Source organism: Ceratotherium simum, chromosome 5 (assembly GCF_057802395.1).
Source record: "Ceratotherium simum simum isolate JZ-2026a chromosome 5, ASM5780239v1, whole genome shotgun sequence".
In the NCBI taxonomy this organism is placed as follows: domain Eukaryota; kingdom Metazoa; phylum Chordata; class Mammalia; order Perissodactyla; family Rhinocerotidae; genus Ceratotherium; species Ceratotherium simum.
This window is the reverse complement of record NC_141904.1, coordinates 51,078,815-51,101,785: the sequence shown is the minus strand read 5'-3', so window position 1 is coordinate 51,101,785 and position 22,971 is coordinate 51,078,815. Positions and strand designations below refer to the sequence as shown.

Genomic DNA, 22,971 nt, shown 5'->3' with positions numbered 1-22,971 from the left:
TGATTCTCCTACTCAGAGCTGCTGCTGCCACCTATTTAGGCAGTTCATACCTCACTGCCTTCCCTCTGCCTCAAAACCTAATACTGAGGTCCATTTTAGAGATGAGGAAACTGAGCTGCGGGAAGGCCCTGCCCAGCTCCCTCCCCATCAGACACACCCAGGTCCCACAGGGGCCCACAGTACCTAACACTCACCCTGAGGCTGGGCCATGCACTAGGAGCCGCACCAGGATGCCTGTCACTGCCACCAGAATAGGGTAGTGGTCCACACTCTCCAGGCCTAAAGGGAAGGGAAGGAAGGGGATGAGCTACCCACGCACTCCTGCTGCAAGGGCTCTAGATCTGCCTGGCTGATGCCATCCACCCCTCCCATTGTCTTCCCCACAGAAAGGAGAGCTAAGGTTGGGGGTGCCAAGCTTGGCTGTCCCAGTGCAGAATGGAGAATCAGGCACTGCTGCTCCTGGCAGGGGAACCAAGGCCAGTGGTGTCGGGTACAGGGCATCTAGGTCCTCACCAGGCAGCCGCAGGGTGACCACGCGGTCAAACAGGTTCCTCTCAGCCGTCACCCGGTTCAGCACCTGGTTCAGCAGCTGTGAGGGCAGGAGCCCATTGGTAGGTGGGTGGGCTCATGGTTCAAGTAGCTCCAGGGTCCCACCCTCCTTACCCAGAGGGACACACCTGTGCCAGACGCTGCAGCAGCATCTCAGAGGTAGGCCGGGCCCAGTCAAGGAATATCTCAGGCACCAGTGTGATGGTCATCTCCAAGACACGCAGCAGGCTGACCGAGAGGTCAAAGCAGGTGGCACATACCTTGAGCTGCCGACTGTCCACAAAGTTCCGCTCCAGGCGTTCAGCAGCCTGCTGGATCTGAGCCACCAACAGGGCGGGCAGCAGTCAGTGGCCTGGCCACGCTGCAAATCAAGCCTTGTCCTCTGGAACACCCTGGTCCACAAGGTCCCACCATGACCCACCTCCTGGATCATGCCGATGAATTCAGAGAAGGCCCAATTAAGCTGGTTGAGGACGCTGTTGAGGAAGCTGGGAGCCACGTCAGGACCCTGCCGCAGCAGGTCTGCCATGTGCTGCTGCAGTAGGGTGGAAGGGCACGGCTCTGTAGGGGCATGGAGAGGTGGCATCGTTGGGCACTCCAGTCTGCGGCCCCCTCCTGCCTGCCTCTGTCCTCAATCAGTGGGCCATCAGTATAAGGACTGAAAGATGGCTCCCTGGGAATGCTCAGGTCATGAAGGCAGGGTGACAGGGTACGGTACTGGCTGGGGGTTAGGGCTTAATCTGTCCCCTCCTTCTGCTGGGCAAGCTGCAGTGGTTTCTAGCCCCACACCACCCTCCAGGCCTAGAGCAGCCTACAGCCCCAGCCTGACCCCCAGCAAGTTCTCAGTCACATGCCCTTTGTGGAGAGCTAGACATAGACAGGGCCACCTTGACCCCTCCTCACTCATACAAAGGCCAGCTTCCCCAAGAGCCTACTCTGAGCCCTGCCGTCCTCTAATGTCCTCTGCTGCCCTTGGCCTGGCCTTGGCATATGGCCGAGGTGGTGGGTGCCAAATCTGGGCTTACAGGCAGCAGTAACCAGAGCCCTCAGCCGCAGCCAGGCTGGGCATACCTTCCCCGTGCCCCCACGCAAATCAATAGTTTCTGCAGCAGCAGGATGTGTATCTGGCCCCACCGCTGCTCTCCATTTGCAGCTCAGTTCCACCCTGGAGGAAGGACCAAGGCAACTGGCAAGGACTTGCTATGTAACTTTGCACAAGGCACTCAGCCTCTGGGGATCCCTTCAGGCCAACACACTGCCCACAAGGGCAGAAACACACCACGTGGGCCAAGGAGAGCCACCATGTGGAGTGAGTACAGCATGTGGCAGGCAGACTCTGCAAGCTGGATAGCCCAAGCCCCTGGGCTGGGCCTAGGTAAAGGTACTCAGGCTCTCAGGGCTTTGCTGGACCATGGTCCCAGGAGAGAGTGCAGCCTCTGCTCTCAACCAAATGCCCCTTCCTCCAGGAAACCCTATGGACACTCTTTGGGACTCTGGCCAACCCCCAGTCTGTGCCCCCGCCTTGACTCAGGTATTTAAGGTCTGGCACCAGCAGATGGCAATGAAGGGGAAGAAACTGGGACAAGTCTTGAGGTCAGGCAGCTGGCTCAGAGGGCAAGGAACAGGGTCTTCACCCTGCCTAATCTGCCAGCATCCTGGGAAGATGCTGCCCCTTTTCACCGTGACCCATGCTCCACGTTCAGGCCCAAAGGGCAAACATGGGACTGGGGAGCAAGGGTGAGTAGTTCCAGAGTATCCTTGGACTGGGAGGAAGCAGGGAAATGGGAACCCCAGAGGACAGACAGGAAGTTTGGGACCCAACATGAGTCCAGGAGAGGGTCTGGAAGAAGTGGGAAAATCTGAGAGAACCCAAAAGCAGCAGGCAAGAGCCACCAGCCTGCCCAAGTTGGATACTCACTCTGGAGGCTGGGCAAATTGGCATCCTCAGGTTTGGTTTTCAGCAGGTGTGGCAGCCGTGTATAGCGGTACCCAAACCCACAGCCCTGAGGGTGGGGTCAGTGGGAGGTCAGTGGGGCAGGGCAACGCTTCCCTCCAGCCAGCAAGAGCCACCTCCCCTCCAGCCAAGCTTACCCTCCAGAGCCGCACCAAGATCCAGTTGGTCTGGGCCCAGGGCCGTTGCTCATAGGGAGCCAGGAGGCTCCTCACCATGGCGATGCGCCTGTGAAGGCAAGAGGTCGTGGGCACAGGGTGAGGCTGGGCATTGTCCTGTGTGGGGCAGGGTGTGTGCCCCTCACTCCAGACCGCCACTCACTGTTCCTCAGGAATCCGCTCAACAGCCCGCAGGGAGTGTGGGTAGCACACGTAGCTGGCCAGGGCCTGCATCAGTGAGTCACGGATGTCTACTGGGACAAGCCATACCTTAGCAAGTGCCTGGCATGAGCTCTGACCCCCATGCCTCACACCCACCTGGCTAGCATTCTGTGCAGAAAATAGCCAGCCAGAGGTGCCATCCCATCCTCATCCCCCTGAGCCCTCTGTAGGTCACCTCACCAGTGCCCACGATGCGTGTGTCAGCAAAGTGTTTGGCAAGGATGGCAGCCAGGCGGGTCAGGGTCTCTTCATAGCCTGCAGGGCGGGGTAGTAGAAGCTGTTGGCTAGGAGTGAGGGCCCAAAGGCAGGCACATCCCTTGGCAGGATAGGTGGGCTTGGGTAGTGGGCTCCAAAGCTGGCTCCAAGGACTAGTCTTGGCCCAATCTGGCATCTGGGGACTTCAGGCACAGCATTCACTGACAGTTGGTGAGAGGCTAAGGTACAGACTCACTGTGGGGGTTGGGTAGGTCCTAGGAGGAGGGGAGGTCCTGGCAAGAGTCCTGACTGGGCTCAAACTCATCTCAGCACACACAGTTGATGGCTCAGCAGTCAAGGCCCCTTGGGCACCCACAGTTCCACCTCTGAGGACAAAGCCTGCACCCAGGCCTGGAGCAGGGCAGGGGGCAGGCCAGGGGCCTGACAGTCCATAGCCTGATCCAGATAGAAACCACCAAGCCCAGCTTGGAATCAGCGGTCTGCAAGAAGCCCGGGCTTCTAGGTGGCCCCCAGCAGGGTCCCAACGTCGCTGTGGTCTACGAAGACAAACCACTCTGCCCCTACATGGGCTGCCACACCCTGTGGCCAGTGCCAGGGCAGCAGGGTCAGAGGCCAGTAGGGTCAGAGGCCAGCTGGCTCCTAGACCACAGTAGCACCAAGAAGGAGATGAAAGCCGGGGGGATGGGGTCCCCCACCCTCTGTACTTCATTTTGTCTGTTTCCCTCCTAGCACTGGGGAGGATTTGTTGGTTCTGTGGCTACTGGTACCAGGGCAGGGCTCTCCACCATGTGAGGCTTTTGCAAATGATTGTTTGATACAGGGCAGAGCAGAGCAGGAACTGCCTCCTCTCCTCCCCACATGGACGTGTGCTGCTGGGCCATGAGGGCTCAGAACAGGGCTCCCAGGGCTCACACCAAAGGACCCCTTTTCTGTCCCCTCTCAGCCTGAATGGCCCCGTCACCTGGGAGCTCCTCCATGCTGTGCACAGGGCCAAAGTAATTCTTGAGAGCGCTGTAGCTATTGATGGCCACACTCAGGTAGAACTCAGGCATGAAGGCAAAGAGAGGACCTGTGCGGTCACCATGCTCGATGGTCCGCAGGCAGACGCGCAGCAGCCAGTAGATGTCCAGCATCTTCTCCTGCGGGAGGCACACAGCGTGCTGCTGGGCTGTTTGTGGGAAGGGTCACAGGGGGCATGGCCCAATGTGGGGATTAGGAAAGGCCTCTCCAGGAATATTATGTGAGAACTGAGAACTGGATTCCAGAAGTGGGAGCAGTGGCTCAGGCAGGGGTGATCAAGTACTCAGCAGGCAAGACGGGCACACCCAGCCTGGAGAGGGCGGCACCTCAACTCAGAGCAGAACTCGGGTTTGCAATTTTTAAAGGTACAGAATGCTTTGAGTGAGAGGGTGCCGTGTGACCAGAAGTCTGTGTTGGAACACTGCCCAGTGCAGAAGGCAATGAGGAAGCTACAGCCTTGCCTAGGTCCAAGACAGCAGACAAAGGGACTGGATGGCCAGGAATGGGAATGCACTGATGGGCTATGGGGGCAAGGGAATGGTTGCACCAAGAATGGGGCCCACATTTCTGGAGGTGAAGGAGCCTCCATGGAGGTCAAAAGTACCGGAGGAGAATCAGGCCTGATGAAGGGCAGAAGGGATGTGACTTAGGACATGGGAGGATGAGGTACCTAGAGATGCCCACAAACAGGTGGTGTTGAAGAGGCAGGTAGAAATTTCATCTGGAGCTCAAAGGAGAAAGTGGTGGGAAGGCAGGAGGTAGGGTGACTGCTGGTGGAACAGAGGCTACAGAAAGCAGACAAAACCTGCCAAGGGCCCTGTTCCCCACTGTATGGTTCCCAGATAGTCAGGATTCCACGAAGGGGCCCAGGAGGAGTCACTGACCAGAAGGAGGCCCCAGGCCCCAGCCCAGACCCAGAGCACCCACATCTCTTGGAGTGGAGCTGGAGCAACTGAACTTTGCCCCAGCTCTCTGACATGCTCTCAAACCTGAGAACCCGAGGAGATGTCAGAGGGTGGGCCTGGGCGTGGGAGCACACATGGGCAGTGAGCCAGGCCTGCTGGGAGCCTGTTGCCACAGAAGGCCAGAGAAGACTGAGTCTGAGGAGGGGATGGCAATGACACTGATGCAGCCAAGGAGCTGTTCTAATGGGAGTGGAGATGAGTCTGCAAAGGTGGTTGGGGGGAGCTCGACAGAGATCTTGTAGGACTATTTCAGAGAAGTGGAGTAGCCTGTGCTGGGCCAAGAGTGAAGGCGAGATGAAGAAGGTAAGACACAGAGAAGGAAGTGAGAGAGTGGTAGCTTTAAGCCAATATAGAGTCAAGGAAAGGCGTCACGGGCTTTTTCCTTTACTAATGCGAGAAACTGAATGAGAAAGAGGCAGGAGTGTGAGCACTGAAGATGCAGAAGAAAGAAGGCAGTTCAACAAAATAATGGCTGTATTATAAAAAGCCCACAACTAGGGGCCGTCTGGGTGGTGTAGTGGTTAAGTTCACGTGCTCCACTTCAGCGGCCTGGGGTTCGCGTGTTTGGATCTCAGGCATGACCTATGCACCACTCATCAAGTCATGCTGTGGCAGCATCCCACATACAAAATGGAGGAAGACTGGCACAGATTTTACCTCAGGGCCAAACCTCCTCAGCAAAAAGAGGAAGATTGGCAACAGGTGTGAGCTCAGGGTCAATCTTCCTCACCAAAAAACAAAAGCCTACAACTAACACCTTACTCAATGGTGAAAGACCGAAAGCTTTTTCTCTAAGCTCAGGAACAAGACAGGGATGCCACCCTTTGCCACTTCTATTCAACATAGTACTAGACATCTTAGCCAGAGCAATTAGGCAAGAAAAAGAAGTAAAAGGTATCCAAATTGGAAAGGAGGGAGTAAAATGATCGCTGTTCACAGAGGACATAGTCTTATATGTAGAAAACCCTAAAGATTTCACAAAAAAACTGCTAGAACTAATAAATGAATTCAGGAAATTTGCAGGACACAAAAATCGACACACAAAAATCAGTCATGTTTCTACACACTAGCAATGAATAATTCAAAAAGGAAATCAGAAAATAATTCCACTTACATTAACATCAAAAATAAAGAAAGAGGTGTAAATTCAACCGAGGAGGAGAAAGACTTGTACATACACTGAAAACTACAAAATGTTGCTGAAAGAAATTTAAAAAGGTGGGCCAGCTGTGGTGGCCTAGTGGTTAAGTTCAGCGCGCTCCACTTCGGCGGCCCAGGTTCCGTTCCCAGGTGCGGACCTACACCACTCATCTATCAGTGGCCATGCTGTGGCAGCAGCTCACACACAAAATAGAGGAAGATTGGCAACAGATGTTAGCTCAGGGTGAATATTCCTCAGCAAAAAAAAAAAAAAAAAAAATTTTAAAAGGCACAAGTTAATGGAAAGATATCTCATGTTCATGGACTGCAAGACTTAATATTGTTAGGATGTCAATACTACCCAAAGCAAGCTACAGATTTAATGCAATTCTTATCAGAATCCCAATGGTGTTTTTAGCAGAAATAGAAAAATCTATTCTAAAATTCATATGGAATCTCAAGGGACCCCAAACAGCCAAAACAATCTTGAAATAGAACAAAGTTGGAGATCTCATACTTCTTGATTTCAAAACTTATTGCAAAGCTACAGTGTGGTACTGGCATAAAGACAGACATATAGATCAATGGAATAGAAAAGAAAGCCCAGAAAAAAAACCTTGCATACAAGGTCAAATGATTTTTGACAAGGATGCCAAGACCATTCAATGGGGAAAGCACAGTCTTTCCAACAGATGGTGCTGGGACAACTGAATATCCACATGCCAGAGAATGAAGTTGGATGTTTAACTTTTATCATATACAAAAATTAACTCAAAATGGATCAAAGATCTAAACTTAAGAGCTAACACTATAAAACTCTTAGAAGAAAACATAGGGTAAAAGCTTTATGACCTTGGATGTGATAATGATTTCTCGGATATGATAACAATAGCAAAGGCAAGAAAAGAAACAATAGATAAATTGGACTACATCAAAATTAAAAACCGTGTATCAAAGGACACAATCAACAGAGTGAAAAGGCAATGGGAGAAAATATTTGTAAATCATAATCTCATAGGGGTTAATATCTGGAAAATATAAAGAACTCCTACAAATCAACAAAAAAACCCAAATAACCCAATTAAAAGATGGGCAAATGGACTTGAATAGACATCTCTCCAAAGAAGATACACAAATGACCAATAAGCACATGAAAAGATGCTCGACATCACTAATCATTAGGGAAATGCAAATCAAAACCAAAATCAAGAATGAGATATCACTTCACACCTATTAGAACGGCTATTAACAACAACAACAAATAGAGTAAGAAGTGTTGGCAAGGATGGGAAGAAACTGGAATCCTTGTGCCCAGCTGGTGGGAATGTAAAATGGTTACACCCACTGTGGAAAACAGTATGGCAGTTTCTCAAAAAATTAAAAATAGAATTACCATATGATCCAGCAATTCTGCTTCTGGGTATACACTCAAAAGAATTGAAAACAGGATCTTGAAGAATAGTTGCACACTGACGTTGATAGCAGCGTTATTCACAACAGCCAAAAGGTGGAAACAACCCAAGCGTCCATCAACGGATGAACAGATAAACAAAATGTGGTATATACATACCATGGAGTATTATTCAGCCTTAAAAACGAAGGAAATCCTGACAAATGCTACAACATAGGTGAACTGTGGGGACATTATGCTAAGTCAAGTAAATCAGTGACAAAAAGATTAATACCAAGTGATTCTACTTACATGGACTTCACAGAGTAGTCAAATTCATAGAGACAGAACGGAAAATGGTGCCTGCTAAGGACTGAGGTGAGGCGGGAATGGGGAGTTAATGGGTATAAGTTTCAGTTTGGGAAGATGAAAAGAGTTCTGGAAACTGGTTGCACAACAATGTGAATATAGTTAAGATTACTGAACTGTACATTCAGTTCAGTAATTAAAACGATTAAGATGGTAAGTTACATGAGCGTGTGTCTTTTACAATTTAAAAAAACTATTAAGATGGTAAATTTTATGTTATGTATATTTTATCACAATTTAACCGCTTGCACCTCCGGGCCGGCCCCTATCACAATTTAAAAAGAAGAAGAAGAAGGTATAGAGATGAGGAGGCAAAATTCCCAAGAAGATGGTGTGGGAGGGGGCAGCAAGATTGCTTAGGCAGGTGGACAAGAATGAAATCCTGGTGGTGGGGAGGAGAGGATGTCCCCTGACAGCGACCATCTTCATGGGGCTGGAGGCAAGGTGGTCTGCCGCAAGAAAGGAGGAGGTAAAAGGTGGAGGTGGTTTGGGTTGGGGAGGTGCCACCAGGAGAAAGAGCAAATAGAGATGGCAGGGTAGAGATGGGGACACCAAGGGCCTTGATCACCCAGTTGTGGGGGAGGGGCATGCCCAAGAAGATAGAGAGATGCCCTGACATGGGCACCTGGGGAGCATCCCAGGGCACTAGACGGGGAGAGATGCCAAGACAGGTAGGGAAAGGAAGGAAGTCCGGAGGGTCCGGGGTATGCGGGTCAAAGCATGGTAACAGAGGGAGTGCACTGTCTATCCATCTTCCCCTCGAGGCTGACTGCCCTGGGAGGACAAAGACTCATCTTCCTGGTTCACTACTGAGTGTCCATAGTATCAGGATGGCACCTGGCATACTCCAGGCTCTGGGCACACGTTCTTATATGAAAGAGTGAGTAGAGAACAAGCCAGTGGCCTCATCCTCTGGAATGGGAGGGAGGTGAGTCAAAGAGAAGCAGATGTGAAGAGTGAAGGCGAGGCTCTCAAGAGACCACAGAGCCCCTGATGCACTGGGAGAGGAGGGGGTCAAGAAACTGAGAAAAGGGGCAGGGCAGAGGGGGAGTAGGGAGAGACAGACTCTGTTCCTCGAAAAGATATGAGCTGGAGAGGAACTGGGGGGCACCTGAAAATGGCATCTACGCAAGTTCATGGAGCATGAGAGGTTCAGGGCAAGTGGCATGGGCTGGGAGGAGAGAGAAAGAGGGGTGGGAGGGGGCATGTGTGTGCCAGTGGCCCGGGAGGGCAGAGAGTACCGAGGGGCTGGCACAACCCTGCCCAATCTGTGACTAGTCAGTGAGCTTGGGGAGGGCAGCAGCCACTGGCCAAGGCCACACCTACTCACCTGAGAGTAGACCGTGGCATGGACCCAGGCAAGACGGCGACTCAGGTGGTCCAGCTTTTCCGAGAAAACCTTCTGGCTCTTGGTCAACTCCGCAAGGATGTCCTTCCTCTGCCACCCAAGGGGAAAGGAGGACAACCAGGGCATGGCCTCATGCCCAGATCCACCCTGTCTCCCCACAGGCAGCCTAAGTAGGGGCCTCACTGCTGCCTGGGGCAGGCAAAGGATTGGGCAGACTCAGCTCCAGTCTACAAAACCCTCTCCTCCCTCTCACCTGCTGGTGAGACTGAGCAAGCCTCAGAACAGGGCCATGGTTGTCCCCTGAGAATGTGGAAGTGAAACGCAGGTGGCGGTCTGTGAGTCCCTGGCTGGGCCACCCCAAGGACTCCATGCTAGAACTACAGCCCCAGTCGCTGCTCTTGCCCTGGCCAAGCCTGGGGCTCTGCAGACAGGTGGGAGCCAGGGGGCCTGCCAGCAAAGCCCAGCCTGGGCATGCTTGGCCCTACTCCCCAGGCCAGGAGAGCTACGGCAGAGGGGCAGCAGGGGAGTTGAGGAGACAGGCCCTGCTTCCTGCTGACTCTGCAAGTGGCCGAGGAAGCACTCAGGGTCGAATCCATAATTGATGAGGAGAGTGGGTATGCGTCAGCACTTAGTGGGCTGGGGGTGGGGGCACCTTGGCACAGGCTGCAGCTGGATGATAGGGCTCAGGCCGTGCTCGGCCCTGGTGCCAGGCCCGCTCTCACTGATGTGGTATGGTCAGGGTGGGGGCAGGGACCAGAAATGCTGGGGCAACCCCAAGAAGTAGGGGCAGGACAGCCCAGATTTCCTTTGTGGACTGCCCTGGGGACCCCAGGCAGGCAAGCTGCCCCTCAACACCCCTCCCTCCCAAAGACCCACCTGCCTGACCAGGCCTTACCCACTTGGGGCACCGGTGAAGCTTATCCTCTGTGTCCCTCAGAGCCATCGCATACTCATTGACATCATCGGACACACCCACCATCTAGAGCATCGGACACCACATGTCCAGCGTGACCTCTGGGCACCTCACCCAGGTTTCTCCAGACCCAGCCCGGACCCCAGCCCCGCCAAGCTCCCAACCTTAGGCCCAGGACAGTCCCCTCCCACAAAAGTCAAACAGGTCAGGGCTAAACAGTACTGGCAGAAACTAGTCTTGCTGTGGCATATGCTCACATGCACAGTCACACACGGCACCCCTGCAGACATGTGCATGTTTGGGTGCGTGTGCACACACACACACATGCACCCAAACATGCAGAGCCGCATGACATGCGCATGGACCAATGGTGCGAGACCTTGCCCAGCTGCTGGTGAACGCTGAGATTATACATGATGACGACGCCGTCTAGGACTTCCAGCAGGGAGTTTTCGGTAAGGGGCTGCTCAGGCTCCTCGGGAGGCCTCCCCAGCAGCAGGCCTTCATTCCAGTGGTTGCCCTCAACTAGGGAGTGGGGGAAGGGCAGGGTTAGGGTTGGGAACCAGTCCAGTTCTCTCCTAAGCCTGCAGAGCCAGGATGGGCCTCATAGTAGGAGAAAGAAGCCCTCTCCCTCTACCTGAGCCCAAGGAGGGACCTGCAGGGAGAACATGGGGGGAGGGGCAGGGCAAGGTCCTGCAGCTCCAGGACCTATTTCTGTAGCATCAATTTCCTGCCCTCAGAGTGCACTTCCCACGCCCTTGAGATGCTGCCAGGCCACAGGACAGGGAGGGAATGGGGGTATATCCTGGCTTTGCCCAGGGTGGGGAGTTGTACATGATAGAAGGATCCTTCAGTGCCATGCCTGGCCCTGCCTGGCACCTACTGTCCTCACGGGTCCTCTGCTCTGCGCTCAGTGTGCGGACCTTCACTTTCTCCGAGGTGCTCAAAGGCCGCCGTGGGGTCATCAGGCTCACAGCTGCTGTGCTGAGGAAGCGGTTGGCTCGGCCCAGGGTTGGAGAACTGAGCCAGCCGGGCCGAGGCAGGGGCAGTGCGCCCCCCACAGCCAGGGCCTGCATGGGGCGCTGTGGTGGAGAGAGGAGGCCAGACGCCACTCAGTTCCCCAGGACCTGGGCCCACTTAGGGTTCCCTTGATTTGTGGGGCTGGGGAATGAGAAGGGAAGGTTCATGCCTCCACCTTCAGCTAGGGAATCTGCCTGGTGAGAAGCTCCTTGCCTGCATGGAGGGGGAGATGGCCCTGTGATAGAGGAAACCCTGCCCTTACAATAGAGGGACAGCCCAACATGAAGGCCCCTGCCTGCCCCTACCACGGCACCTGGGCCGCAGCCGCAGCTGAGGCTGGCTCCTCATCCTCGTCCAGGTCATCCATGGTGGCTGCCTGGAGCTCCAATGGGTCGATCAGGATATTGGCCCTGGAGGCAAGGTCATCTGGGAGGAATGGCAGGAGGGTCTCAGGCCAGTCGAGGGGCGAGGGGTCACAGATGGAACTGCCCAGGACCACGAGAGAGCACCAGCTGGCTGGGCAGGAGGCCTTGCAGGGCCCCATTCACCACTCTGCCTGAGCCTCATCCCACCACTTACTCCACTTAGCCTTTACTTTGCATCGCTGGGGCCCTTTGTCCCATAGGGACTCAGTAGCAGGAGGCATTCCCATCACGCCCTCTCTGTCAGTCCCTCTGTCGTTTCCCGTAACCTCAAGCTCTCTAGGTCCCCCCAGTTCTCTGACTGCTCCATCGCTTCCTTCCTTGTCCTGCCCCATAAACAAAAGGAGATCCAAGGCTGCCTAGGCCTCTGCTCGCCTCACTTTGCACACTCCCCAGAGGGTCCAGGCCTCACTGCAGGCTTGTCCCCACCTCTATGCTGACAGCTGACTGCACCATCTCTGCCTCCAGCCCAGGCCTTGGTCCTGGCTGCGTCCCTGGGCACCTCAAACGCACGGAACTTGTCATCTCAGCCTCCTCCTGCTGCCCCTCTCCCTGATGGTGCCCCATCCCCACAGCCTCTGGCAAGAAGCCTGGAGTCATCCTTAGCTCCTCCCCACCTCACACTGCCTTCCTCTACCTCCTCTGTTGCCTGAACAACTGGCCTCCTATCTCTTTTCTTGGCCCTTGCACTCCATTCTCCACACCACAGCAGCCAGAGGGAACTTTTTACAATGCAGACCCCCAACCTCACTCCCCTGCCTCAAGACCTTCCAAAGCTGCCCTGTCCCTGGGTTGAGCACCTGCTTTGTAGCCCACAAAGCCCTCAGACTCTGCCCTTGAGACTCCTTGGCCTCATTTCCCATCACTCCCTGCCTCACATTTTCCTCTCCGGCAAACCAGCCGCTATCTATCTCCGGGCCATGGTGGGCTTCTTCAGGCATCCCTACCTTTGCTCCTGCCGCGCTCTCAGTCCTTTGCACTGCAGCTGCTGTGCTCATCCTTGAAAGCAGCTCAGGCAGCAACTGCACACATCCCCCTTCTGCCCTCACGACCTCGCCAAGATCCCATGGTCCCTTACTCTGTCGACACACGTGCCCCCTATTTCATTACAGGGCTCCCAGACTTCTTCTGAGTTGGGTGATCAAGGGAAGGGATAGCTGGACCCAAGATCCAGGGCAGAGTACACAGATCAGCATCTCCCTGCAGGAGGTCAGAAACTCGGGCGCCCTCTGGTGGGCACAGGGTAGCTCAGCACTCACAGCAAAGGTGGCTCAGGGACTGTCCCCCACCTGGCCCACACCGGCTCACTGCCCACAGGCCTGCACGCACCTTTGAGGGTTTTCCGAAGGTGTGAGAGGAGGCCTCCAAGGCGCTGCAGGTCAAAGTAGTCCACCTTCCCATTATAGAAGATCTGGGGCGGGATGTAGGCCTCTGCGAGCAGTCAGGAGGCCAGCCCAGCAGTCAGAGCCCAGCAGGCAGAGCTTCCCAGAGGCCACACCTCTACTCTGCCCTAGCATAGAGGGGACCCCTGGCCATGGCCACCTACCTGCCCAGGCACACAGTGTGGCCTCCCCCACCCTCTGCTATTTCAGGTCAGTGCCAGCAACTGCACAACTTGGAATGAAGGAGGCAGTCTTGGCTGTGGGTCACTCAGGAAAATCAGAGAGGACCCTGACCCAGCCCTGTGGGCTATCCCCCAATCCAGGGCAGGTAAGGCTCCCATTGACCCTTGAAGATTCTGTGCCACACAAACACAGGGCCCTCCGGCACCTCAGAGCCCACTCAAGGTGTCCCCTACAAAGGACTGCACAGAGGGCTGGGACTGAGGAGCCCGTGGTAGACAGGCGACTGTGAGGGCAGTCAGAGTGAATGTGGGCTTGGCAGTCCTAGAGTGCAGGGCTCCTGCTTGCCCCAGTGGAGAAGTTGCTCATCAGTAAGGTAGGACTCAAATGGGCAGGAGGCCTGGGACAGCTCCCCCACCACCCCCAGCTCAACACTCCACACCAACACTAGGGGCTGCCCTGTGCCTAGCTCTGCCTAGCCTCTATGACTTGAGGCCCTGGCCCCACTCACCCTCACTGAAGGAGGCACGGCAGTTTGAAGCCTTGTATTCATCCCAATAGTAGCGTAGGGCAGAGATCAACCGGTGTAAGAAGCAGACCATGTACTCAGGGGGGCAGAGCATGGGCATGTTCTGCAGGCACAGGGCATAACACATGGATCGGTGCCAGCCCAGAGCCCAGCCCACTCCTCACCCAAGGTGCTGCCCCAGGGCCCTGGGCTGAGTGGGGAGGGCAGGGCAGCAGAGGAAGAACAGGGCTAGACAAGGATGAGGCAGCCTGAGAGGTGCCAGAAGCCTAGGGTGCAGACCGTGCAACACAGCCAGGGGTCCATGGTGGGCTGGCCTAACAGACACCTACCCCCCGGCCGCTGGCATTCTCCTGCAGAAACTTTCGGAACTTGGTTAGGAAGATGTACCTAGAAGCTTCACCCTTCAGGGGAAGGAGAAAGCAGGCTGTGATGAGCTCATGATGCTGGCCCCAGACTGGACTAACTCAATGCTGTGCCTCAGCCTGGACCCTGCCATGGGAACCCGAGCCTGCCCCTTGCCCTCTGGGTCTCAAGGCTCAGTACAGCACTCCTTCCTGCTGGGGACCCATGCAGGGGTCTGAGGGTCACTCACCCCATTGTCATCTTTATTGTTCAACAGCAGCTTCAGGATCTGGACTTGAAGTTCTTCCACCACTGTGGGTGGGGTGAGACACATGACACTGAGCCCTCCTCAGGCCCGGCCTTGCCCTCAGGCTCCCAGGAATGGGAGGGGATAGCAGGTTTGGATCAGCGCTCCACCACCAAGGCTCCCTGAGCCCAACCTAGGCATGGTCACTACCAAGTACCCTTAAGCATATATGCACACAAATCTTCCACCCTCTCCCCAGTGCCCGAGGCAGGGGACTGACCTTCAATGCGCTTCTTCAGCCTCTGGCAGCCCCGTTCATAGGCACGCCGCCGTAGCCGCTCCTCGGGGCTCTCATCCTTCACGTCCTTACTCTCTTTGCCCTAGGCAGGGGCAAGGGGATGGAAGACAGCAGGGCTCACCCAGGACTTACCCAGCCTACTTTAGACAGAAGATGCCTACCCCACCTCCAGCCCAGGGACCAAAGCTGGGGAAGGGGACTCATGTGCTAAGTGCCCAGTAGCTCAGATACCCTGCGCCAGTCCTCACTACGACCACTGCCCAGCTCACCCAGATCCACCCACCTCCCTGCAGGAGCGGTGGGGCCACCAGGTGGTGGGAATGAGCTCCTGTAGGCCGGCCTCCTCCACACGCAGGGGGCTCTTGATGTAAAAGAAGACAACAGACCGGAGCACATCAAAGCTGGTGGTCGTCAAGGCAGAGCTCTGCTTACCAAACGGTGCCCCGTATACTCTCACGGGTCCTCCCTGGGAAGCTCTCCCAAAACCTCCCCAGCTCCGGATGTGCCAACCACAGCTCTCCCACTCCTAAGGGTGCCACTGCTGCCATGTGCCTGTCTGCCCCGACCGTGAGCGTGAGAAAGAGCTGTGGCTGTCAAGCCCATCAAGCCTGATTCCCAGCAAGTGCACGATAAAGGCTTGTTACACGAACAGATGACTGTGGGACAAACCAGAGAGAGGCTATGGAGGCCAATCTGTCTCCCAGCTTTGTTTCTGCCTCCTGGAGGCTGAGGACCCCAGAGAGAAAAGATGGCTACCAGCACAGTCTTCTCAGCCAAGAGCCCAAAGCTCTGCTCTCTCTGCTATTTGTAGTTTTCAATGTTCTGGGGAAGGAGGAAGAGCTGACTCCTTAGCTAAGATCTTATAGGAACCCTTGCCATGGAATGCTGATAAAAGTGCAGTGCTTTGGCTAAAGAGGGCAGGCCCTGGTGGCACCCCCACACTCCACGTAGCACAAGAGTCTGCAGCCATCCCGAGATCCCTGCTCGGGCTGGCCAGTCAGCCTGGGTCCTTTGCTCTACCCTCGGTGCTCTGTAGAGAAAGTGCTGGGAGGGCTGGGTTCTGGAACAAGGACTCACATACCGGGTGGCTCTGGTCCTCCTGAACCTCCTTGGGGACCCCTGGCCAGGGACACACTGCCTTCCCTAGCCTCTGCTGACCCCAGAGAGCACCACATGTCTGGCCTGCCTGGCAGCAAGGGGAGGATACAGGACATTGCTAAGCAGAAACTTGCGGGACTTCTCATGCTTCAGGATGGCGACGGTGAGCCGCAGGTGGTGGATCTGTGGAGAAGGAGTGCTCAGAGTGGGCGGGTGAGGCCCAAGGGGCTCAGAGCAGGGGCAGGAGCTCCCACCTGTAGGCCTAGGTCTGGGACAATGGGTGAGAACCGGTACAGCCGCAGCAGGGACATCATCAACTGCTTGAGGCAATCCTGTACCTCGTAGTCCTGGGGAGAGATGCAAGGCTGAGGGCAGGCTCCAGGACAGCCATCTGCGGGGCCTTTTCCAAAACCTTCCCTGTACCTCCCCCATCTCGGTGGAGCCTGACCTCCTGGCCTAAGGCCCAAGGTCAGGAGCCTCACCTCCATAAAGAGCCACAGGAGGTCCAGGACCTGGCGCACCACAGACTGTGCCTTCGTCGGGGTGCCCACCTCCACGATGCCCAGCAGGAAGTTCATGAGCACAGCCTCCACCAGGTACACCTTGCGCTGCACCAAGGCGGGGAACTGGTGAGGTGGCAGCCTTCTGTTCCACTCAGGGCACTCTTGCCCTGGCAAATGACCAAGGCCATAGCCATAGACGGACTCGTGGGCCCCCTCAAACAACCCCAAGACATAGAGTCAGCCCTTCTGGCGTCTGACTGAGACACAAGATGGGCCACTGCCCCACAGCCCCTCCAGGGCTTTGCACATGCAGTTCCCTTGGCCTGTAACGTCAGTACCCCTCAATCTTCTTTCTAGAACATCCCCTGATACCCTCAGCTGAAAGCATTTCCCCCTCTCCTAGGTGACATCCTTGAGGTCTGAAGGCTCTGGGCACATGGGGCCCCTGCCAGGGGATGATGCGGGACCTCACACACCTCAGCATCCCATCCTCTAGCATGGGTTTTTCTACCATGGCCTGCCTCTTCCCCTCCCTAATGTCCCCTCACCAGGAGCGGTGCGAAGCGATGGAAGATGTGGGTCAGTGTGAGGAGGACGGTGGGCTGGCCCTGCAACTGCCAGTGGGAGCTTTCCTTTTCTACCAGCCGCCCTTCCTGTGTGTAGGGGACGAGAGAAGACTGTGAGGGGAAGAGACCTGTAGAAGGCCCCCACCTGACCCGGGCCAGATCCTGACTCACCACGGGGTCCAGCTCCACACTGAGCACTGCCTGGAAGCAGCCCAGCAACTTCTGTGCCCGCACCAGGTCAGCACGCGGCGGGTCCTGCAGGGGCCGGTAGCCCGTCACTGGGTAGGTGCCACAGAGTTAAGCCAGCAATACTCCACCTGTGGCTCAGACACACCCACCCCTCCTCCCCACTGAGACCCCTGAGGAGAGGCCTAGGCTCTAGGGCAGGGCTGTGAAGTCAGGTTGCCTGGTTTGCATGACAACTCTCCCACTTACTCTCCGTGGAGTGAAACTTCTGCCACTTCGTGTTCTTCATCTGTTCAACAGAGACAATAATGGTACCCACCTAACAAGGTTGCTGCAAGAACTGTTGTCCTTGGCACCCACTTATGCTGTACCTTATTCACTCCTTGCAGAAGCCAGGGCCCACCAAAAGCCTACAGAGCTCCTGGAGCAGGGAGCCCCCATCCAGCCTCCCCAAGAGCTTCCAAGCAGCCCATGGCCTTTTTTCCAAAAGGATATCGCAGAGGACGGCTGCCAAAGTTGAAGGCCACGGACTCCTTGAAGGAGAGGCTGATGGCTGGGAAGTAGGCCATGCCCAGGCCCCGGGAAAAGTTCTCAAAGGCGGTACCCAGCGACACGCCATTCCTGGAGAAGGGAGGGCCTGTGAGCCAGTGATAAGAAGGATGCGGCCAAAATAGACCAGTGAGGCGGCCCCTTTTGGGGCTGCCCATTCTGAGGCTACCAAAGTGGGCCTGCCTCCCTTACAGTGACCAGGAAACTGTGGGCAGCCTGGGGAGGTCCCAGAGGCCAAGCCCGGGGATAGAGGCAAGAGACTCACAGGCAGAAGGACAGAGTGCCATCGTCCAGGTCAATCAGGCAGCTCACGATGTCCCCCGCTGCCCATGCCTGCAAGGGGAGGAGACCTTACAGATGTGCAGAATCCCAGCAGCCTGCCCACTCTGCCCCTCCTGCTGTGTCTCCACTACCACCTAGGGGAGACTGGCCACTAGTGCAGAGGACCCGAGTCCCTGGCTCCTCCCTGGTGCCCTACAGTCCCTCGTGGCTGCCCAGTGTCTCCTGCCAAGCTGTGGGGATGGACATGGGGCAGGTGGGCTACAGGGGGCTCAGTCCTCACCTTGCCATAATTCGTCGTGGTCACGTTCCACTTGCGTACCCGGTTGCCATCATAAGCATAGGAGTTGTGTGTATCTCCAACCCCCTCCTAGGGAGGAAGCATCTGTGAGGTCCAGGGGAAGTGGTTAGGGGCAGGGCCAGAGCCCACCAGCCACCAACCCTGGACCCTCATAGCTCGAGAGAAGGAGGCTGATGCTCTGAGGGAAGGAAAGAGGGCTGTTTTCTGGGCTGGGCTGCCCTGGGATGGGGTGGGACACATTCCTCCTCCAGAGGACAGTCCGGGTTCTGGTCCTGAGCAGACCCTATGCAGTCTGGGGGGCTTCCTGAGCTCTGATGAGGCCTGCGGCAGGAGAAGGTCTCCCTGGGAGGGCCCCTCCCACACAAACCTCCTGATTGAAGCGGCAGTTGATAGTGCACCAGCCGATCTGCATGAGCCCCTGGGAGGAGATAAGTACCTCGTAGACCCATTTCCCTGGAAAAAGTGGAGTCAGGCCCAGCAGATAAACAACGACTGCCTCCAGCCTCAGGCCTGAGCTCTCAAACTTCTTCCCAACTCCCCAGGCCACAGCGGAGCGTAGGCTCACCTTTGTACACGCATGTGGTAGAGCGGATAGTACCAAAGTTGCTGTGTCCAATCACCTGGGTGAAGAGCAGGGGTGGTGAGCCTCCTCCCAGGCACACAGAGTGCCTCCCCAGGGGAGAATGGCCCCACCCCCAACTCAGCTCACGTTGGTGGTGCTTGCCTGTTGTGGCCAACGCTGCACTGTGCCTGAACAGGGTGGGAGGGCCTAGGCTGTGTCAGGAGGGATTGTAGGCCAGGAACATGATGGGACGGGCTCATGGCCATGTTGGGAAAAGCTTGGGGCTAAGGTCACACCAAGAGGGTTTCAGGGCTATGTCAGGAGGGTTTGGAGGCTGAGGACTCAATGCGCCACATCAGGAGGGGTTTGTGGCTGCAGCCCTATCAAGAAAGGTAGAGAGGGAGCCGGCCCCATGGCTTAGCAGTTAAGTGCGCGTGCTCGGCTGCTGGCGGCCCGGGTTCGGATCCCTGGCGCGCACTGCCGCACCGCTTCTCCAGCCATGCTGAGGCGGCGTCCCACATACAGCAACTAGACGGATGTGCAACTATGACATACAACCATCTACCGGGGCTTTGGGGAAAAAAAGGAGGAGGATTGGCAATAGATGTTAGCTCAGAGCCAGTCTTCCTCAGCAAAAAGAGGAGGATTGGCATGGATGCTAGCTCACGGCTGATCTTCTTCACAAAAAAAAAAAAGAAAGAAAGGTAGAGAGACCAGGGCCACATCAGGAGGAGCTTGGGGCCATGTGAGGAGGGGCTGGGACCTGGGGCTCCATGCTTTGCCCTCACTCACCCCCAGGAGGTCATCATCCACCAGAAGAAGCCCCTCAAAGCCACTCGTGTGGTCGAGGACCACAGTGGACGGGCCAAGCCGCCCTTCAACCTGTCCTGAAAAGGAGAGAAGTGGGTGTGGGATCAGGCAGGGCACAGGGTCTGATGGAACGCAAAGAGTACACTGAGCTCACCAGGGCAGCCCCCAGGGCCCAGCCTTGGCTTCCCTGATCCCATTCCAGAAGGTGCCACATACCCTGGTTCTCCTCATCCTCATTGTCCACATGTAACAGCTGGTCCAAATGCTCTGGTAGGTTCTGGAAGTTCAGGGATTTCCTGGGGAGAACAATAGGCTGCGAGGGGCCCAAAAGTCCTTGAAACCAGCCAGATGACACTAAACCCCTCTCTCATTCCCTTCCCCTTGAGCTTCAGAGGGTGGCTGCCTTGACTCCAGAAAAAAGGTTGTGCCTAGTCCGAGATTCTGGCATGCCAGGGGTTAGAAGGCTGGATTATCTGCTAAACTAAAAATCTGGTCCAATTTGGTGCACCTCAGGACTGTTAAAATTCTCTCATCTGTAAAAAGGGATCAACAGCTGTACGTCAGAGATGCTGTGACAATTCCAAGCAATAATGTGTGCTCCCTGCATAGCCCAGAACCCGCCCACTCTCAAAGGTGGCTGTGCTGATTACGCCTGGGAGAGGAAGGCTGGGAGAAGTGCCGATCTGCAAGGTGGTCAGTACCAAGGACAGCTAGTCCAGCCCCTGACCCCAGGCCTGTGGTCCCAGCCAGTAAAGTCTGTGTGTTGAATCAGACATGTCCTGGGAGGAGAAGGACTCAGCCCTCTAAGCTGCTGGCTGGCTCTGTCCTGTACCCACCTGTACAGGAGAGTAGAGTACATGGCCCACCTATCTGCCATCTGCCCCAGCCAAAGGGGCTGAGAAAATCTGTCTGAGTGGCCCCCTTACCCTCCCAGCACACATGCCCAAAGGTGAAGAGGCTCTGTCTAATGCTGGCCAGCTCTGTCCTGAGTTCAGTTGCTAAGAATAGCAGGGAAAGGGGTGGTGGTAACTAGCAGGGCTCGATCAGAGGCCCGATGCCCATCTGGATCCAACCCATAGACTGCTGGCCCCTGCTCTTCCACCTCTAACCCCAGCTCCTACCTCATTCATCTGCCTAAAGAGTAGACTCTGGGACGGGATGTAGATGGGCTAAAGCACTGACTCTCTGGCAAGGTAGCTTCAACCCAGGCTCAGGGGCCACACGCTCCCCTGCTGTGAGCTACTACTGATCCTGAGCTGCAAGAGGAAGATATGCCCGAAGCCTCCTCCCTAGTCCTGCTGAGTCCCAGGCCAAGGTCAGGTGGATACCATGCAATGGCGTGCCCACTGGTAGCATGGAAGGCTGCAGTCAAGCCCACCCCTGAATACCAACGGGTCCAGGGATAAAGGGGGCTTCCTCAACAGCAGTTCTTACTGGCCCACACTTGGGAGGACTGCTCTAGTCTTGTGCCTGCTCTCAAGAGCAGCTGTGGGTGGACGGCCCGAGACTCAGCCTAACTGAGCGCCTGTAGCACTGCCCTTTGGCCAACCCCAGCACTTGCCTGCCGTTTTTGGATTGCCCAGGTCTCAGCCTAGGGTTCTGCATCCAAACAACCACTAACTAATGGCTGTGCCACCTGCTCTTCCTCCTGGCAGCCACGGCACTAGCAGCAGCAGAGCTATTTCTTGTATCACATGAGGTAGCGATCAGGTGGCCCTGGGAACAGGCCAGGACAGGGCTTGGGTGGAGGTGGGCAGTAGCCCTCCACAAGTAGGAATGCTTTGGCCACCACAGCTGCTTAAATGGAACAGGCAACAATGCTGCCCTTTGTGCCCGCCCAGAGAGCAGAGATTGTGGAAGACAGAAGAGCCCAGGCTGGCAAGGGGGCTGAGAGATAGGGACACCCATGCCTCGCTGCAGGGAGGCAGAATCTACATGACCTTTTGAAGAAGTAATTTAGCAACAGTCTTAAAAGTGATTGCTCTAGCTGCATGATTCCAACCCTGGGTATCCTCACAGCACTGTTTCCAAAACAAAAGCCCCTCCAAAACAGGACAGTGTTAAGGGCTCCAGCAGACCTGTGGCCCTAAAAGATGCCCACCAAGATCAATTTGTAATGTAGAAAAGCACTCAAGGAATAATGTGTGATTTGATCCTATTGACAAAAAATAGGATCTAAACTTCTATATGCTTTTGGAGGTGAGAGATATGTCCATTATCTTGATGGTAGTGATGGGTCCACAGGTAATTCATATTAAAACTTATTGAGTTGTACACTTTGAATACATGCGGTTTATTGTATGTCAATTATTTCTTTCTTTTTTTTTTTAAAGATTTTATTTATTTATTTTTCCCCCCAAAGCCCCAGTAGATAGTTGTATGTCATAGCTGCACATCTTTCTAGTTGCTGTATGTGGGACGCGGCCTCAGCATGGCCGGAGAAGTGGTGCGCGCCCGGGGTTCCGAACCCAGGCCGCCAGCAGCAGAGCGCGCGCACTTAACCGCTAAGCCACAGGGCCGGCCCTGTCAATTATTTCTCAATAAAACTTTTTTTAAAAGAACTGAACTGAACATGACAGAAATTTCTTAAAAATTTTCTATACAGCATAATGCAAACTACATACATCGTGAGATAAAGAAAATAGAAAGGAATCATGCTCAAATGGTCATGTTAGAGTAACAAGATGACAGACACTTTTTCTTCTTCTATCTATTTCTAGGTTTCTGGTAAAGTGTACCTGTAACTTTGATATGGACTAAACTTAAATGCATTAAACTTGCAAGGAAAAAGGGCTAGTATGGTCTGCATTTTATAGATTCAGGCAGAGGCTACAGAGAGCCAGGGTCGGGCAGAGGTGTGGGCAGGTGCACATGGGACCAGATGCTGACTGTGGAGTAGGTGTGAGGTGTTATGCCGAGCCCTGAACGTGCACCACACCCCTAACCTCCACAACACCCTCAGAAGGAAGGTCCTGGCACTGCCAGGGGAGAGGAAGAAGCGGAGTCCAGAAGCAGACTCTCTGGCATGAGGTCTCACAGCCAGGAGGGGCAGAGTGAGAACGAAACCCAAGGCAGCCTATTGAGAGCCCAGACCCCCTTCCCCACAACACAGCCTCCAGCCTCTGGTCTGGTACCGTGGACTAAGAAGGGGCTACCCACCCGGCCATACCTGCTGGTGGCTGCAGTGGGTGCATGGTCAGGGGAGGAAAAGATGCGGTGCAGGTAGTCATTCAGTAGCTTCTCCTGCACGATGCCTGGGCCACAGGTCAGAAAGAAGAGAAGGGTCACATGGTCAGTACAGCTCCCAGCCTCTGCTGGCCCCAGAAGCTCCTGGTCCTAGGCTAGCCACAGGGGTCAGAAGAACAGTCACGTTGCGTGCACTGCTCCATGGTTGCTGCTGGAGAAGACGTGGCTCACGGGTACAACGGGTGCAGCAAGGCCTGAGGTTCATTGGAC

The 22,971-nt window shown here is 55.3% G+C and overlaps 1 protein-coding gene across 8 annotated transcripts in view; it reads right to left on the bottom strand.

The window, feature by feature from the left end:
* Positions 1 to 22,971, bottom strand: part of RNF123 (ring finger protein 123) — a 31,011-nt gene that overhangs the window by 4,532 nt on the left and 3,508 nt on the right. For 6 of the 8 annotated variants that reach the window (XM_087431002.1, XM_087431005.1, XM_087431004.1 and 3 more), the window contains 33 exons: positions 22,685 to 22,769; positions 19,732 to 19,811; positions 19,498 to 19,592; positions 18,709 to 18,763; positions 18,511 to 18,596; positions 18,126 to 18,212; positions 17,829 to 17,896; positions 17,510 to 17,635; positions 17,000 to 17,114; positions 16,811 to 16,915; positions 16,242 to 16,367; positions 16,014 to 16,106; positions 15,869 to 15,942; positions 14,945 to 15,062; positions 14,644 to 14,743; positions 14,367 to 14,428; positions 14,104 to 14,175; positions 13,757 to 13,877; positions 13,013 to 13,114; positions 11,575 to 11,687; positions 11,125 to 11,323; positions 10,621 to 10,766; positions 10,224 to 10,307; positions 9,311 to 9,418; positions 4,058 to 4,235; positions 3,061 to 3,135; positions 2,822 to 2,909; positions 2,641 to 2,728; positions 2,468 to 2,552; positions 971 to 1,110; positions 678 to 866; positions 514 to 589; positions 195 to 279 (listed from right to left, as the gene is read on the bottom strand). In XM_087431002.1, coding sequence (XP_087287128.1) covers positions 195 to 279; positions 514 to 589; positions 678 to 866; positions 971 to 1,110; positions 2,468 to 2,552; positions 2,641 to 2,728; positions 2,822 to 2,909; positions 3,061 to 3,135; positions 4,058 to 4,235; positions 9,311 to 9,418; positions 10,224 to 10,307; positions 10,621 to 10,766; positions 11,125 to 11,323; positions 11,575 to 11,687; positions 13,013 to 13,114; positions 13,757 to 13,877; positions 14,104 to 14,175; positions 14,367 to 14,428; positions 14,644 to 14,743; positions 14,945 to 15,062; positions 15,869 to 15,942; positions 16,014 to 16,106; positions 16,242 to 16,367; positions 16,811 to 16,915; positions 17,000 to 17,114; positions 17,510 to 17,635; positions 17,829 to 17,896; positions 18,126 to 18,212; positions 18,511 to 18,596; positions 18,709 to 18,763; positions 19,498 to 19,592; positions 19,732 to 19,811; positions 22,685 to 22,769 — 3,424 coding nt within the window. Of the gene's footprint in view, positions 1 to 194; positions 280 to 513; positions 590 to 677; positions 867 to 970; positions 1,111 to 2,467; positions 2,553 to 2,640; positions 2,729 to 2,821; positions 2,910 to 3,060; positions 3,136 to 4,057; positions 4,236 to 9,310; positions 9,419 to 10,223; positions 10,308 to 10,620; positions 10,767 to 11,124; positions 11,324 to 11,574; positions 11,688 to 13,012; positions 13,115 to 13,756; positions 13,878 to 14,103; positions 14,176 to 14,366; positions 14,429 to 14,643; positions 14,744 to 14,944; positions 15,063 to 15,868; positions 15,943 to 16,013; positions 16,107 to 16,241; positions 16,368 to 16,810; positions 16,916 to 16,999; positions 17,115 to 17,509; positions 17,636 to 17,828; positions 17,897 to 18,125; positions 18,213 to 18,510; positions 18,597 to 18,708; positions 18,764 to 19,497; positions 19,593 to 19,731; positions 19,812 to 22,684; positions 22,770 to 22,971 lie in introns of those variants that run through there. The other 2 variants (XM_087431006.1, XM_087431007.1) reach the window with 2 other exon arrangements.